This window comes from Gopherus evgoodei, chromosome 3 (genome assembly GCF_007399415.2).
Source record: "Gopherus evgoodei ecotype Sinaloan lineage chromosome 3, rGopEvg1_v1.p, whole genome shotgun sequence".
NCBI classification, from domain to species: domain Eukaryota; kingdom Metazoa; phylum Chordata; order Testudines; family Testudinidae; genus Gopherus; species Gopherus evgoodei.
In genome coordinates this window covers 48,717,164-48,733,356 of record NC_044324.1, presented here as the reverse complement: position 1 = coordinate 48,733,356, position 16,193 = coordinate 48,717,164, and the positions used below count along the sequence as shown (strand labels likewise).

Below are 16,193 nucleotides of genomic sequence, written 5' to 3'. Positions count from 1 at the left end.
CCAGAATTGTGGTAGACCTCTCCTCCTGGACCAGGGCAGTCTTCATACTATTTCAGTTTCTTTGACTGCCAACCCTCTTGAAACAGGCCAAATCAGTATATGCTGTTTCCCCAGGAGCCAAAATTGCCATACATTTGTTACCCACATTAGTCATTTGCATTAATTAAAATGGTATTGGATTGTATGCGATATCATTGTATGGGAAGTTATGAAGTTTAGCTTTATATGTGTTATTGAAAAATGTTGTGAATTTGAAAATACCCACAAGCAACCTTTAAGGCACAATAGTAAAAAGGCCAAACAGTGTTAATGGCTTATTGAGGAAATGCACACAAGCACAAAGATTACTCCAGGAACTGCATACAAAAGAAACCTCTCAGAGATAGAACTACACAACGGGAACTGTGAGACCCAGGTCACAGAGCTTTCCAGCTTTCCAGCAAGTGAGAAGATATAAAAGAGGGAAATGGTATCAAAAGGGTACCTCACTCTCCCTACAACACACCTGAAAATACCTGAGAAACAAAGACGGAACTGGGGGAAGTGACGGTCCCAGGCTAAAAGGATTTTTAGCCTGTGTACGAAAACCTGGGAAACCCAAGCTGCAAAGCAAAGGCAGCTTGTGTCTTTAGACTCTGCCAGCCTATTTATCACTCAGGAAGGTAATTTGCTAATTCATATCCTACCTATCTAGTATGTAAAGCTAAGTTTACGGTTTTGTTTTTTTACTAGGTAATCTGCTTTGATCTGTTTGCTATCAATTATACAGGGAGTCCCTAGTATACGTCTGGGTTGCATTCATGAAAAGGGCGACGGATACTGAAACAACTGATACCAGGGAATTTTTCTCCATAATAAATAATGGAATAAGAGGGAGATGCATTCACAGTGTCACCACACTCACCTATGACAATGCTCTTTTCACCTAAACAATGTGCCTTTTTACAATGAGAGGTTATATAGTACACATTTTACACGTAAAACTTTGAATAAAATAAAGCAGAACCATACGAACACCGTTCAAACACATAGAACATTTTAATATAGTAAATACAATAATATAAAACAGTGTCAATTACGCTTAACTTAGGTAGGAGTGGTGGCTGGGTTTTCTTGGGCTGGATTTTCGGTTTCAGAAGTCCTAAAACGGATTTTATCAATGTATGCTCTCCTGCATGAATCTTTGAATGATAGATCTCCCTGTAGCAAGCCACTGCATCATTGAGAACCCTAGAGACTTTCGCAGAGCATTCACGAAAAGGATCACCAGTCTATATGATTTCCATCATATCATCCAGCAATCCAAAGAAACAGGAGAGATTTTTTGTTGTCAGACTCCTGGCTTCTTGCCCTATGTCATCTTCATCATTGTTCTTGCTTTCTTTCGATATCCGTTCTTGGTCCAGCTCAGTTCCTCATATGTCAATTGCTCAGTGTGAGATTCCAACAACTCCTCTACATCATCCTCCTCTACAACCTTGAAGCCGATATCCTTTGCCAACTTGATGATTTCTTGATGGAGATCAGGAATGGCATCAAATCTCACAAAGCTGTGAACAGCATGTGGCCATGCATGGTGCCAAATGCTGTTCATACATTGTGAAGTGACCTCTTCTCATGACGCTTCAATGTTTTCCACCCCATTCAAAATGTTGTAAGACTTCCAAAACTCCTTTACACTGGGCTTTTACTTCACCTGCCGTCTCCTTAATCAGCATGGAGAACATCCTCCGTAGGTAATAAGCCTTGAATGTGGCCATTACACCCTGGTCCATAGGCTGCAGCAATGATGTGGTGCTTGGGTGGCAAAAATAGGACCTTGATGTTCAGGCAGAGGGCTTCATACTCCAGTTTGTGCGCACGTGCATTATCCAGCATAAGGAGAATCTTAAAGGCCAAATTTTCCTTCTGACAGTAAGCCTTAAATTCAGGGACAGCATGGTCTACAAATCACTCACAGAAAATATTGTGTGTTATCCAGTCCTTTCTTTTCGACTTCCAAATTATGAGGAGATGAGATCTGACGTCTCCTCATTGCTTTTGGATTTTCACTGTGGTAGGCAAGCAAGGGTTTCAACTGGCAGATAGGAAGTGCTAGCTGCTGGTGAGTGCTAAGCACCCACAGAAAAGCAACACAAAAAGTGAAGCAAGTTGCAAATGATGGATATGCGGATGGGGACCGACATGAATTGGAACACGTTCCTCTATTGACGAGCGACAGACACGTGAAACGATGGATAAGGGGAAGATGTATACCAGGGACCCCCTGTAATCACTTAAAATCTATATCCTTTTGTAGTTAATAAACTTATTTTTTGTTTTAATCCAAACCAGTGTGCGTTTGACTAAGGTGTCTGGTCCTCTTCACATTGAGGGAGAGGCGGACCGGGTATTAAACCCATATACTGGCCAGATTTGAGCAGGGCAGGAAGGTACTGCTCTGGGGTCCTAGGCTGGGAGGCTGGTGGTTAGAGAGCCTGCATGTCACTGTAGCTGGGTGTGTTCCTACCTGGGTGTGAATGCTGGTGAAGGTGCAAGCTTGGAGGGCTTTGCAACTTTTAACAGCAGCACACTGTGAAAGGGAGACCAGGCTGGTGGGTCAGAGGGTTCAGTGGTACGCCAGTTCCAGGTGGCACCCCAGGGGGAACCTGTCACACATAGCATCTGTCACATCTCAATATAATAGTGTGCAATAGTGTGAATATTCCATGCTTCCAAAACATCACATCTGTCACTCACAGGCGTCATGCTGGCCCTCTGCAAAAGGCTGAATTTTAATCTGTGCAGCTGTGAGTGTCAACAGGTTATGGGCATGGCAGCCATCTCAATACAACAGAATAAATAATCTATTAGATTCTATGTGCTTTAACAATAACTAACTGTATTTATGGTTAGAAAATGTTTAGTATAAACTAACAGCAGAAAGCTAAAAACTGGATGAAATGCAACACTGAAACTGTAACACAAAGACAAATGAAAATGTGATTTTAGAAGCCATTCTATATCTGTAGTAAATTCATTCCAAAATAAGATGTCCTTTCTGAGTTTATGTTTAACTAGGTGAGAATCTAAAACAAAGAGCCCATAAAAGATTAAAATTGAATCTAGGGGCTTGGCTATACTGGAGAGTTGCAGCGCTGGTGGTGGGTTTACAGTGCTGCAACTTACTCACCGTCCACATTTGCAAGGCACATACAGCACTGCATCTCCCTGGCTGCAGTGCTGGCTGTACTCCTGCTCTACCTGGGGGATAAGATTGCAGCACTGGTGATGCAGCGCTGCTTCGCAAGTGTGGCCACCAAAAGCGCTGTAATTGGCCTCTGAGGTATTCGGAGGTATCCCAGAATGCCTGTTCAGCCACTCTGCTGTTTTGTTGTGAACTCCGGACTCCCGGAGCTGCTTATCTAAAAAACAAACACAGCTCCTGTTTGCTCGAGCAGAGGCAGGCAGGGGGATTCTTTTGGAAATGTTTACAGCTAGTGTTTGCTTGAGGAGAGAAGCAACACAGCGGGGGGGAGGGAAGGGAGAGTCCGTTTTGGAGCAGCTGCTTATCTGGTCTGAAGGCTATTTGCATTTAGTGAATAAGAGAGGGGTGGGGGAAGGCGTCGAAACTTTTAAAATGATTGAAGGTTGGTGCTGTGTATCTTCCAGTCCTTAGAACTTGCAAGGTAGGGAGCTCACACAGTGTCGGCTCCAAAAATCCACTCTCTCTGTCTCCCCCATGCTCCCTGTTACACTCCACCCCACTCCCCTCTTTTGAAAAGCATGTTGCAGCCACTTGAACGCTGGGATAGCTGCCCATAATGCACCACTCCCAACATCGCTGCAAATGCTGCAAATGTGGCCACACTGCAGCACTTTCCCTACACAGCTGAACTCACAGCGCTGCAGACCTGCAAGTGTAGCCAAGGCCTAGGTCAGCAAAACAAGAGTAGTTAGGGAATTTACATTGGAAAAATTTTGAGTGCAGGAGATGATGTTCAAGGCTATTAATATTCCCATACATTCATCTATATGAAGATTAAAAAAGAATGTATGTATATTGCTATGTTTGGACAACATGGTGATCTTTGTAATTCATCCTTAATTACACCTTTTATTGTGTTAGTTTACATATGTTAGCATATATCTTCCCCTTTGTAGGGACATATCTTGTCACACATCAGGACTAGCCTAAGAATGGAATTTCAGACTTTGCTGGCAACTTAATTAGTTTTAATGCTGCAAGGGTAAGTAGCTTGCCAGCATTAATGGTCAATACTTTGTTTACAAAACAGATCAAGAAGTGAGAGCCATCAAAACAAATCACCTCAACTGCTCAAGGTTAGGGAACCTAGAATGTAAAGTTTGCAGCAGGAGTCTGCAAAAGATAGTGATAATAGTTGGTATATTTCCTTTTGCACGTTGAGTTCCTTTCCAGGAAATTCCTGTATTATCAAGCTCATTCCCACAAAATTATTAATGATATTCAAGATATTTTTAAGATGTAAGTATTCGTTGAAATAGTTTATTCAAATTTTTCTGTGGGGGTGTTCATATGCTGTTCATTTGATATTTGTGGTATGTGATTAGTCACCAAAGTCACATGAGATTGTTTCTGCTCTTTGAATGGATGAGTTAAACTGAAATGATCATAACGAATAATTCACCTCTAGTGTGATTTTTTTAGATGAATCATTCATGCAAATTTCAAGATTCATTTACACTTTCACCAGTACACTGTGGCCATATGAGAAAATGACCACATAAACAGGGAACAAATACACTTCAATACATGAACCACTTCTGTATTATTCAAACACAAAACTATGATTACAGTCAAGCTCTGTGGTTAATATTCCATACAACTATATGAATAACCCAAAATTTTATTTGCAGGTTCTACCTCTCTCCTGTCACAGCGTTAAAAGAAACTAAAATATTTTTTTAAAAGTTCACTGTTGTCAAGGGAGTCAGAATTCCAGTAACAAATTGGTCCTTTTAATGTATTCAGAACTAAATAAAATCAAACTCCAAAAGGACTCTAAAAATGGCTTGAGGCCTGGACCTTTTATTTAGCTTTGATTTCTGGATATGCAAAAAAAAAACCCTACAAACAACTAAAATAATCAATAAATATAGTTCTTTTATAATTTGATACAATTAAAAACAGTTTATAAAAATACTTCAGGCTCAACAATACCATATTCATAAATTTAAAAACAACCACCCCCCACAAAACCTACCCACATACAAATACCTGGAGTCTGAGCCTTCTCCACTTGGAGAGACAAGGTGGATGAAGTAGTATCTTTCAGTGGCCCAACTTCTGTTGGTGAGAGACACAATATTTCAAGCTTACACAAAGCTCTTCTCCCCTTAATTATCTGCATATTTTAATGACTTGCTCATGTGAGTAGAGGAGGCAGGATTGGGCCTCTAACAAATATATTTCTTAAAATGGGATTTTATCTTAACACTCACACTTTAACTAGAGCAACACTAGGGGGCACTGCTGTAATAGTCTTTATATGATGCTTGTAAACATGAGTGCACTTCTTTCCACACATTTTAATTTCTTCTGGTTTTAACAAGATTGCAGAATTTGTTGGTTTGTTGTAATATTGAAATGTTAGAAATTAAACTTTGTTGCAACTAAATTGCTAACTTAAATTCTAATTAGAAAACTTTTTAATGTAAAAGTTCTTATGTGACCAGCCAGCATGAATGTTCAGGACACCAATGGTTCTTCTTTGGGCCAGATTCTGCCACTTCTACTCACCTGGAGTAGGACCACACTTGGAGTAGTCCCAGTGATTTCAATATGACTCAGTATCAGTCAGCATGGCAGTACTAGCCCCCATATGATGTTATCTAACACTTGGAATCCAAATAACCATTTTGTATTCTCAGTGCAGTGGGGAAGTAATTTCTTCACTGGAAATAGCGGCATTTCCTAGGAGGTTAAAACAGTACCTGAGTTGTCCCCATAATTTCTGAGCCTTGTGCACGTTGCAGGCATTCACAAGTAGCAGCAGTGGATGAACTTGCAGTGGTTACACTCGCACTTCAGAGGATGTGAAATCCTAAGATGAGGAGTGAATAGAAATGGGGAAAAATATGATAAAGATGCAAAAGACCCCCCACCCCCACCAAGAAAAAGTAAAGTATAAATCCATGTAGTGTGCACATAAAACAAAAATAAAACCATGGTCCCAAGCAGCATTTAATAAAATTGAGCACAGCAATGTAGCATGAAAGCAAGCAAGCATAGAGACTGCACGTCAACAATCATACCATAGAAAAAGCTTTAGATGTGTTTAAATTTGCCACTGTGTATTTGTAACAGTTCTCATCACTTCTTCTGCTCTTTACATGCAAAACCATGAGCTAGTTCCTGTTGGATTACAGACAGAATTCAGTATCTGATTCCTCTGCTTGTGCATTTGCTAAATAGAGTATGTTTTGTACACTGGACACTTACATACAAGTATTGGATTAAAATAAGTACTGCTGTTCTTAGACTAATCAACTTAGTGTCATATTTCATTAATAGCCCCCACCAAATGGAAAATGCAATTTATTCAGTATCCACTAACCTTTCCCTTACAAATCCCAAGAATCTGAGGCCCATCTCAGATAAAAAAACAGTGTTTTAATTAAGAAAAAATAATTAATGTAACTTTTCTGATTCTAGCAGACAGTATATCCTAGGTACAAATCAATAAAATGAGCAGTGAGATCACTCAGTCAATTACATGGTGAAGGAGAAAAAAATATCCATTTCCATTCTCCAGAAAATTAAACACTGGGCTAGATTGTGACCTGGGTTATATGTTCTTGCAGCAAAGAGTCCTGTGGCACCTTATAGACTAACAGATGTATTGGACCATAAGCTTTCGTGGGTGAATACCCACTTTGTCAGATGCATGTCACTCACGAAAGCTCATGCTCCAATACCTGTTAGTCTTTACGGTTCCACAGGACTCTTTGCTGCTTTTACAGATCCAGACTAACACGGCTACCCCGCTGATACTTGATGTTCTTGCAGAGATCCCTCTGACACCTCTACATGGGCTACCCAGACCTTGCGTGTAGCTTCTACTCCCTACATGAGGAAAAGGGCAGGGAATGGACAGTCTTGACTCTGCCCCCAAAGCCCAGTGCAGAGGCCAGTGCAGCTGAGCCAAAGTGAGGGTGTCACTTACTTCTGCCTAGGAGCAGGATGATGATTCCGAGGCACAAGAGGATAGGTCTGCAAAGTGGAACTTGTTCAGCTTTGCACTGACTATTAGGCGCCATGTCACCTAGTGGAATCTACAGCTCTGAGTTAGGCACCCAGATTCCCTACACAATACATGGAGAGAGATAGATGCCTAAATACAGGATTCACAGAAGCCAGCATGCTGAGCAGAGAGCTGCCTAAGGCAGCTAATAGAAAATGTTAAGGAGAGGGGTGTTGCTTGAGCCCTGCCCCTCAAAAGGAGTTAGGCATTTAATGGGAGGAGTCTCCTTCTGCTCAAGATTCTCAGCCTTGAACATGTTTCTGGACTTAGAGCTGACCTGGCTCAGGCACCCTTCTCACTACATATACATATATACACACACACAGCTTCAAATCATTTATTGGGGCATCATGAGAGTAAGAATTGACTCTAAAACCTGGTGATTAGGACACACAGCTGGGATGGGGTGTTCAGGGTTTTGGTCCCTGCTCCAATTATTATTTAATTATTTTGTAAAAAGTGGAACAGCTTCGACAAGAGAGATAGCGGGCTTAGCTGTGAGCTAGGTGCCAGGTTTCAGGACTGAGGGAACTTTGCATATGCTCAGTGGCAGAAACACAGGTGCCTATGGGAATTTATTGGCAAAAACATTGGCACATAGGAAATTTAGGTCCCCCGGAGTTAAAGGGTAGCTGAGCAGGGTTTTGAAGGCCTACATTTTTGATTTAGGCGTTTAGGATGCTACGTTCCTTTGTGGATTTAGTCCAAGGTTCCTGGGGCTAGCCTTGGAATGGTGAAGCTTACAAACTGCCCACTCCTTGGGGCTGTCTCTAATAGCACTCCAGCCCTGGGTTTGGAACACAGCTCTATAGCTATAGCTCCTTAGATTTTTAAAACTTAAAAGGAAAAGAAAGTAGCTAAATAAAAGCTTAACAAAGAAATATATTGCACCCTATATTTTACACATTGGTTATTTTAATAAAATTATTATAACTATAACAATAAATGCATCTGTATTATTGACATAAAAAGGTGCCTCTGTTACTCTGGATCTCTTCAACATTATTTCAAATAACAGTAAAACAAAACCAAACAAGAGCAAAATCTCAACAAGGAGCTTAAAAACTCCAACAAATCTCCATCCCCAACACAACCCAATGGGTGAATCTCAGGAACAGAGATCTGATGGGAAAAGAAATAATCGGTCCTGAAAGGCATGGGGAGGAATCTTCAGTTGTTATTGGAACTTTCAGTTTTCAGTAGTCATTGCAGTAAACAGTGTATGTTTAAATACATGCACAAGAAGAATGAGAAGAAGAGAAGGGGCTAATTGGGTTGAAGTAGCCCCAGCAGCTATGACTGTATAAGCAAACTGGAAGGCTGTGCTGGGAAGGCAGAAGAAGGCAAGACTGGATGCAACAGTATTCTCTAGAAGTAAGTGAAAAGGCTAGCTATTGGTGTAAGTATAACATATAATAAGGCACCGTGGTGGTTAAAAAGAGCGAGAGGAGTTGTGGTCAGTGACTGATGTTGGAAAGAACTCAGGGAACTACCCTATGACAGTACCCTACTGCAGGGCTAAAAGTTACTAGGGAACTCCTACTCATTCCCTTCTTTGTGGGTTTTTGGAAGAGGGATACCTATGTTCCCTTGGTTCATGTATTGTTCTGGAGTTTAGGAGTCTGGATGCCATTGCCTACACTGAGGCTTCAAAAGCAGAAACATAGGCACATAAAGAAAAATCTAGCCACCTACAAGGTTTATGAGTGGCTGAGCAAGAGTTTTGTGAATCCCTGTGGGGCCTGATTCTGGGATTTAGGTGCCTAATGTGGGAGGTAGACCCTTAAGTGAAGTGAAGTCCTTTTGTGAATCTAGCCCTCTATGCATCAGTTCCCTATATGCTAAATGGATAAATACACCTCTACCTCAATATAACGCTGTCCTTGGGAGCCAAAAAATCTTACTGCGTTATAGGTGAAACCGTCTTATATTGAACTTGCTTTGATCCACCGGAATGCGCAGCCCCACCCCCCCCGGAGAATTGCTTTACTGCATTATATCCGAATTCATGTTATATTAGGTCGCGTTATATCGAGGTAGAGGTATATATCAAAGGCTGTGAGATGCTCACACAAGTATCAAAGATAGACATAAGAGCATGTGCTTCTTTTTTATTTTTTTTTAAGGCTAGTTCTCTGGTTTGACTTACAGCTGAATATTTACAAAAACACTTTGTAATTTTTCAACACAAGTTCATTTTTACTGAAGAACTAGTAGTATGACATTCATATAGCCTTTAGGATCAAAATTAAAATTAGCTTGCCTTTGCCTAGCAGTATTAAACATTAAATCACAACTCTTCTTCCATCACACTGATAAAGATCATCTGCATACACCAAATCATTGTGTATGTTGCAACTTCCTCCTTACATGTTTCATTGTACATACAATGGACTAGAGCCTCACCTACTATAAACTGGTGCATTTTCACTGAAGTCAACGGAAACACTGATTTACACCAGTTGAGCATCTGGCCTTACATTGAAAACGGAGTTCATCATTCAAGAATAAAGTTACAATCTGACTCTCCCAGTATTTTAGCTCATATTCACATGTAATTATTTCACGTATATTCTGAACGAACTGGAAGATACCAAAAGAACTGATGACTAACAATGGATCCAACCACGTGTGGTACACAATCATAAAAACACAAACTGTACTGACTATCGCCCCTGTGTTATTTAAAGGTGAAGGTGGGCCTTTAGACAATGTTGTGATTGTCTCAAAGAACATTAAGAGTTAGAAGCCTCAAAATTCAAATGCAAGTTTGAACTTTAAATCTCATACCACCTATACAAGTTTGTTCTGCCTCTGCATCAGTGTCCCAGAACCAAAAAAATTGAGTCAATCATATCATGACCTGATATACATCCTAATAATACATGACTAGATAGTGACTTGGACTATGTGCCTCTTCAGAGAATAAGAAGGAGTCAGAGAGCCTCCGCTTAAACTCCTCTGTGGGCCACTCAGAACTTGGAGCCAGGCCCACATGGATAACCAGGTACTGCCCACCTGCTTACCTAGAGCTGCCAAAAATCTCAGAGCAAACCAGCAGTAGACTTCACATTTATGTAAAATCTCTCTCTATATAAGCATAAATGTGAATTGATTTGAATAAACATGCCTTGAGATGCACAAAAAGAGGTAAAGGAGGATAGAGTGAGAAGGGAGAGAGCAACTCCAGTAATTCATCCTCTACCTGCTTCCCCACCCTACCCCCATGGAAGCATTTCATTCTTCTTTCTCATCTCAGCATCAACATTTCAGACCAACACTCACCAAAAAATGAAACTGTTGTTGTTCTAAAAATAAATAAATCACCAACCAATTTCACATCAAAAAGCCCCCTCCCATCTTTGACTTTTAGAGACCCACCAAATGGACAACAGTGCAGGGAAGATCATCTTTTCTTTCCAACCTCCCAAACTTGGTGGGGTGGGGGGTGGCGAGGAGGAGCTAGACTTCAGCTCTAGGAAGATCTTCACTCGCCCCACTTCTCTCTCTGTCCCACAGACAGCACAAGAAACCATAACAGGAGCTGCAGAGTCCGTAGGAACAGCTGATCCCTAACTGGCTGTACTAAGAAGTACCCCTAGCCCATCAGCCGGGAAGTGGGAAGCAAAAGCTCTTCAGGCTTCCTGACCTGAGACACTAGGCTGACCCTGTCATAAACAGATAGTTAAGGGTTAATGTCTCTTTCACCTGTAAAGGGTTAACAAACAGTGAACCTGGAACACCTGACCAGAGGACCAATCGGGAGACAAGATACTTTCAAATCTCGGTGGAGGGAAGTCTTTGTTTGTGTGTTCTTTCTTTGTCCGTGTTCTCTCTGGGTTCTGAGAGGGACCAGACATGTAAGCCGATTCCTCCAATCTTTCTGAAAAAATCTCTTCTGTTCTAATTTTAGTAAGTACCAGGAAAAAGGCGAGTTTAGTCTTTTGATTGTTTTCTGTATTTGCAAATGTGTATTTTGCTGGAAGTATTTTAAATTGTATTTTGCTGGGGGGAAGCTTCTCTCTAGTGTCTATAAGCTGAAAGACCGTGTAATATTTACCATCTAAATTACAGAGACAACTTTTACTTTTTTTCTTTCTTTTTATTCAAAGTTTTTCTTTTTAAAACCTGATTGATTTTTTCCCCTTGTTGAGGCTCAACGGAATTGAGTCTGTACTCACCAGGGAATTGGTGGGAGACAGGGAGAGAGAAGGGAGGGGGGAAAAGTGGAATCCCTTTGTTTTAGATTCACAGAGCTTGAATCTGTATTATCTCTTGCGGAGGGGGAAAGAGGAGGGGGTAAGGTGCACTCCTCTCTATTTTTAGATTCAAGGAGTTGAATCACAGTGATCTTCCAGGGTAATCCAGGGATGGAAAGCCTGGGAGAGGAAATGGTGGGGGAAAGGGTTTACTTTCCTTGTGTAAGATCCAGGGGTTCTGGGTCTTGGGGTCCTCTGGGAAGGTTTTGGGGGGACCAGAGTGTACCAGGCACTGCAAATCCTGGTTGGTGGCAGCACTACAAGATCTAAGCTGGTAATTAAGCTTAGGGGGATTCATGCTGGTACCCCATCTTTTGGATGCTAAGGTTCAGAGTGGGGGATTTATACCATGACAGACCCTCAGCACAGAAAGCAGTTTTGATTGGTTGCCCTTCTTCATAGATCCCTAGCAAGGTCTGAAAACCAGTAGAGTTGGCAGGCAGGTCTTTTTACTCCCTCGATGGAGCAAGTGTAGAGAATAATGGAGAATCTTCTCATTCCCTTGGCAAATCACTATACTGCTACAGCAAGGTTGTCTCTGTGGCACAATGCCTCCTAGCATTACATCTGGGGTGGTGAAGCTTACCCGCGACCCCTTGCTCAGGGCTGTGCCTAAAATCAAAGTCTAGTCCATAATAACTGACTTGAGAAGTGATATAACTGTACTACCTTATTGTTATTGGCAGACTGTTTGTCCAGTTATTGTAGGTCAAGCACAGTGTAGTGTCTTTATATCACTGCAGTAGAGAAGACTCAAGCCTTTCTTAACTTCACAAAAAGACAGGTGATACCAAAAGAGCCACATTCAAAATGCCCCAGAAAGAAAAGGGTTTCTATTAATGCTATAGGGCCTTACTCTCATTTACATTAAGGTCTTTTAGTGATATCACTGTCTGAAGAGGGTGTAAATTATATTTTCACTTAGTTTCGGGTCTCTTTACATTTCCAGAATGGTGTAAAGTGGCCTTAGTGTAAAGGAGAATCTGGCTCACTATGCTCTGCACCAGGGCCAGCTCCAGGCACCAGATTCGTAAGCAGGTGCTTAGGGCGGCCACTCCAGAGAGGGGCGGCACGTCCAGGTATTCGGCAGCAATTTGGCGGAGGGTTGTTCGCTCCCTCTCGGAGTGAAGGACCTCTGGCTGAATTGCCACAGATTGCGATTGCAGCTTTTTTTTTTTTTTTTTTTTTTTTTTTTTTTTTTTGCTGCTTGGGGCGGTAAAACCCCTGGAGCCAGCCCTGCTCTGCACATAAACTAATAGCTGGATCAAAAGTTAAGTAGCTTACACATGATGCAGCACAGTGGTAGAGAATCACATTTGTATAGCATAGGCTTATATATACATTGCCTTTTCTCAGTCCTAAAATTTCTTTCAAATTACAGACTGTTGTGTCACTGTCTTCAAATAACCACATTATCAAAGCTTTTGCATCAACTATAAATCAAAGAATTGAGTGAACATCATGTATATTCTATGGTAGATGCTATACCCCCTGGGGATTCAGGAAAATAGAGGTGCAGTATTACAGGGTCAATTGGTTTAGGTTTTCTTTGAAGTCTGAAGGCTAAAGGATATGTGTAACAACTAAGACAAGTGTAATCCAGAAAGAATTGAACACTAAAACAACGCTCACTCTAACATTTTTGTGTTACTCAAGCTAATACACTACATCATTGCTTACTTCTCTTTGAACTTACATGAGACTCTGGATTTTAAGCATAAAGCATGCAATACATGAGATAAAAGGAAATGTAAAGTATCTTAACATCAGATGAATCTTTAAAAGTGACAGCTTTAATGTAGGGATTATCTGTATTTATGAGTACATATTTTACCTAAATAATCAGGGGACTCATTTGCAGACCCTATATAGACATATGTTTGGCCATTCATTTAGTCATGTGCATCAACAAAGGCGCATATGCAACTTGAGAATTTATCTGATGTAAGCAGAGTCAGGATGAGCTCTACCCTGACATCTGGTGGAAAGAATTTCAGAGAGTGTACTTGCATAGGCACGCCTACCCCATCCCATGCTGCTGAGCTGTGGGACTGCTTTGTGACAGAAATGACTCAACCTCAGTTGAGTGGTACTTGCTAGACAAGGGACATTGGTTCCAAAACCCAGTGAATTGAGAGAGGTTGGGGACAGATATCTGTGCCTGGTGGTGCAGTCTCCTTGTGGAGCCAGAAGCACCAGTTCCACCCCTTCCTCTCTCCAGTGTGGAATGTCAGAGTTGATTTTTTTATTCCCTCAAGAATCTAAATACAGATTGCTGAGCTGAACTCACTTTGGGCTAATGGTGCACTAGCACTGGGGCTCCCCTACTAAGAGCTGAGATCACTAAGAGTTGAAATCACTAAAGAGCTGAAATTACTGAGCTGAGAGCACTGTGTACTGTGCTAACTAGTGGGGGAGCCTGAAGCTATACTGTAGAACAGAGCAGCTGGCGGAGTGGAGCAGTTGTGGGGACGGCTGGAATGGATCACGGGACAGCTGGTGGCAGCGGAGCGGCTGGCAGAGCGGAGTAGCTGTGGGACGGGTGGAGTGGCCCACAGAGCGAGCGGAGCCAAGCAGTTTGCAGGGAGAACTGGAGCAGCTCATGGAGCAAAGCAGCTGGTGGAGCGGAGCAGTTTCTGAGGACGGCTGGAGGAGCAGAGTGGAGCGGCTGGTAAAGCGGAGCAGTTCGTGGAGAAGGTGGAAGCAGAACCCACGGAGAGGCAGGGCAGTTGGCCCCGGACCACGTAAGGTGCCCCTTTCTACCCAGGCTGGGGGGAGGGACCTCTACAGATAAACTCTCGAACTCTGGGGTGGCATTGACCAGAGACTTTTGGGTTGTTGGACTTTGGGGTGATTGGACTTAAAACCCTAAGGGGAAAAAGGACAGTGCCAAAAGTACTTGGAGGTGGGTTTTTGTTTATGGTTTGTGTTATAACCCTGTTTGTGGTGTTTCTCCAATGGGATGCCGCATTGATTCCTTCCTTTATTAAAAAGATTTTGCTACACTCAGACTCCGTGCTTGCGAGAGGGGAAGTATTGCCTCCTAGAGGCGCCCGGGGGGGTGTGGTATGTGAGTGTCCCAGGTCACTGGGTGGGGGCTCGAGCCGGTTATGCATTGTGTTACTGAAACGGAACCCCTGGATACTGAACCCGGCCCTTGTTGCTGCCAACTCAGAGGGGCAGAAGGGTTACATGATAATATGTATTGGAAAGGAGAAGCATAAATGCATAGGCACAAAGATGTGTTTACCTAGGGAATGAAAGGCAGGACTTCTCTTTCTATGATCTCTCTCATACCAACACAGATACTAGAAATTTGTTTCCTCTCTGGCGACTGCTAGAAATACTGCATTTTTCATGGTATTCCCTATACAGACTGATAAAAGCATAGGGTTGCCAAGCATACGGTTTTCGACCGGAATGCAGTGGTGTAGCCAGGTGGAGGGAACAGGGAGAGCAATAAAAAAAAAAAAGGCACCAGATCCCCCTCCCAGAGCCCACACACCACAACTCCTACTGCACCCCAAACTGCTGCTCCAGCCCCAAGACCCCTCCCACACCCAAACTCCTTCCTGGAGCCTACACCCTCTCCCACAACCTAACCCTAGCCCTGAGCCCTCTCCCACACCCAAACCCCCACCTGGAGCCCACACCCTTTCCTGCACCCCAACCCCCTGCCCCAGCCCTGAGTCCATTCCCATACTCCAAACCCCTCAGCTCCAGCCCAGAGCCCCCTCCTGCACCCCAAACCCCTCATTCCCAGCCCCACCCCAGAGCCCACACCCCTAGTCAGAGCCTCACCCCCCCACACACACCCAACCCCTTGCCCCAGCCTGGAGCCCCTTCCCGCACACTGAACCCCTCAAGGCGATACACAAGCTGATTTTCAGTGGTGCACACACTGCCTGGGTCCTGGCCACTGGTCCGGGTGATTCTGCATTTTAATTTAATTTTAAATGAAGCTTCTTAAACATTTTAAAAACTTTATTTACTTTATATATAACAATAGCTCAGTTATATATTATAGACTTATAGAAAGAGACCTAAAAACATTAAAATGTATTATTGGCCTGTAAAACCTTAAATTAGAGTGAATAAATGAGGACTCGGCACACCACTGCTGAAAGGTTGCCAACCCCTGATATAGATACTCCTTTACAGATAAACATTTCAACTTTTTTATCAACTTCACAGAAGATAATTTTCATATAATGTATTATATAAGAGATCATCTCATATAGTAACAAAACGATTAAAAATAAAATTATTCTATATATTTAAAAGAAATTCTCCTAGCATTTCAAAGTATATCTTAAAAAAAAATCTTTAGTCTCTAATTACAGTTTGATATTTAAATACTGTGAATAGTATTGAAAAAAGTTACACATGGGATCGAGAGGAGAAAGCTGAGGTTGAAAACTGAAAAATTAAAAATACAACGTTCACTGTCTTTTGTGCTCATGAAAATGAGAGATGATAGCATTTTCCAGAAACAGAAGTGCTGTGCAAGCTTCACCATCCAATTTGTAATTGTGTTTAATTCTGATCTACAGCTCTGCCTTGAAAATCCCCTCTACTACCACCTACCTACCTTCCAGAGTAGCCAGTAATGATTAATTATGTGACATCTATTCTGGCTAATGTCGATTAAACAAGACAACCCTCCTTA

General features: G+C 42.1%; 1 protein-coding gene across 4 annotated transcripts in view; it reads right to left on the bottom strand.

Annotated features, from left to right (window-relative positions):
- DLGAP2 (DLG associated protein 2) overlaps window positions 1–16,193 on the bottom strand; it is a 674,215-nt gene that overhangs the window by 603,300 nt on the left and 54,722 nt on the right. The window contains exon 2 of one of the 4 annotated variants that reach the window (XM_030555545.1): window positions 5,956–6,065. The exons of the other annotated variants lie outside the window; for them this stretch is intronic. Within the exon in view, the coding sequence (XP_030411405.1) occupies window positions 5,956–5,970 (15 nt within the window). The 5' untranslated portion in view covers window positions 5,971–6,065. The remainder of the gene's footprint in view (window positions 1–5,955; window positions 6,066–16,193) is intronic. 4 annotated transcript variants of the gene reach the window in all.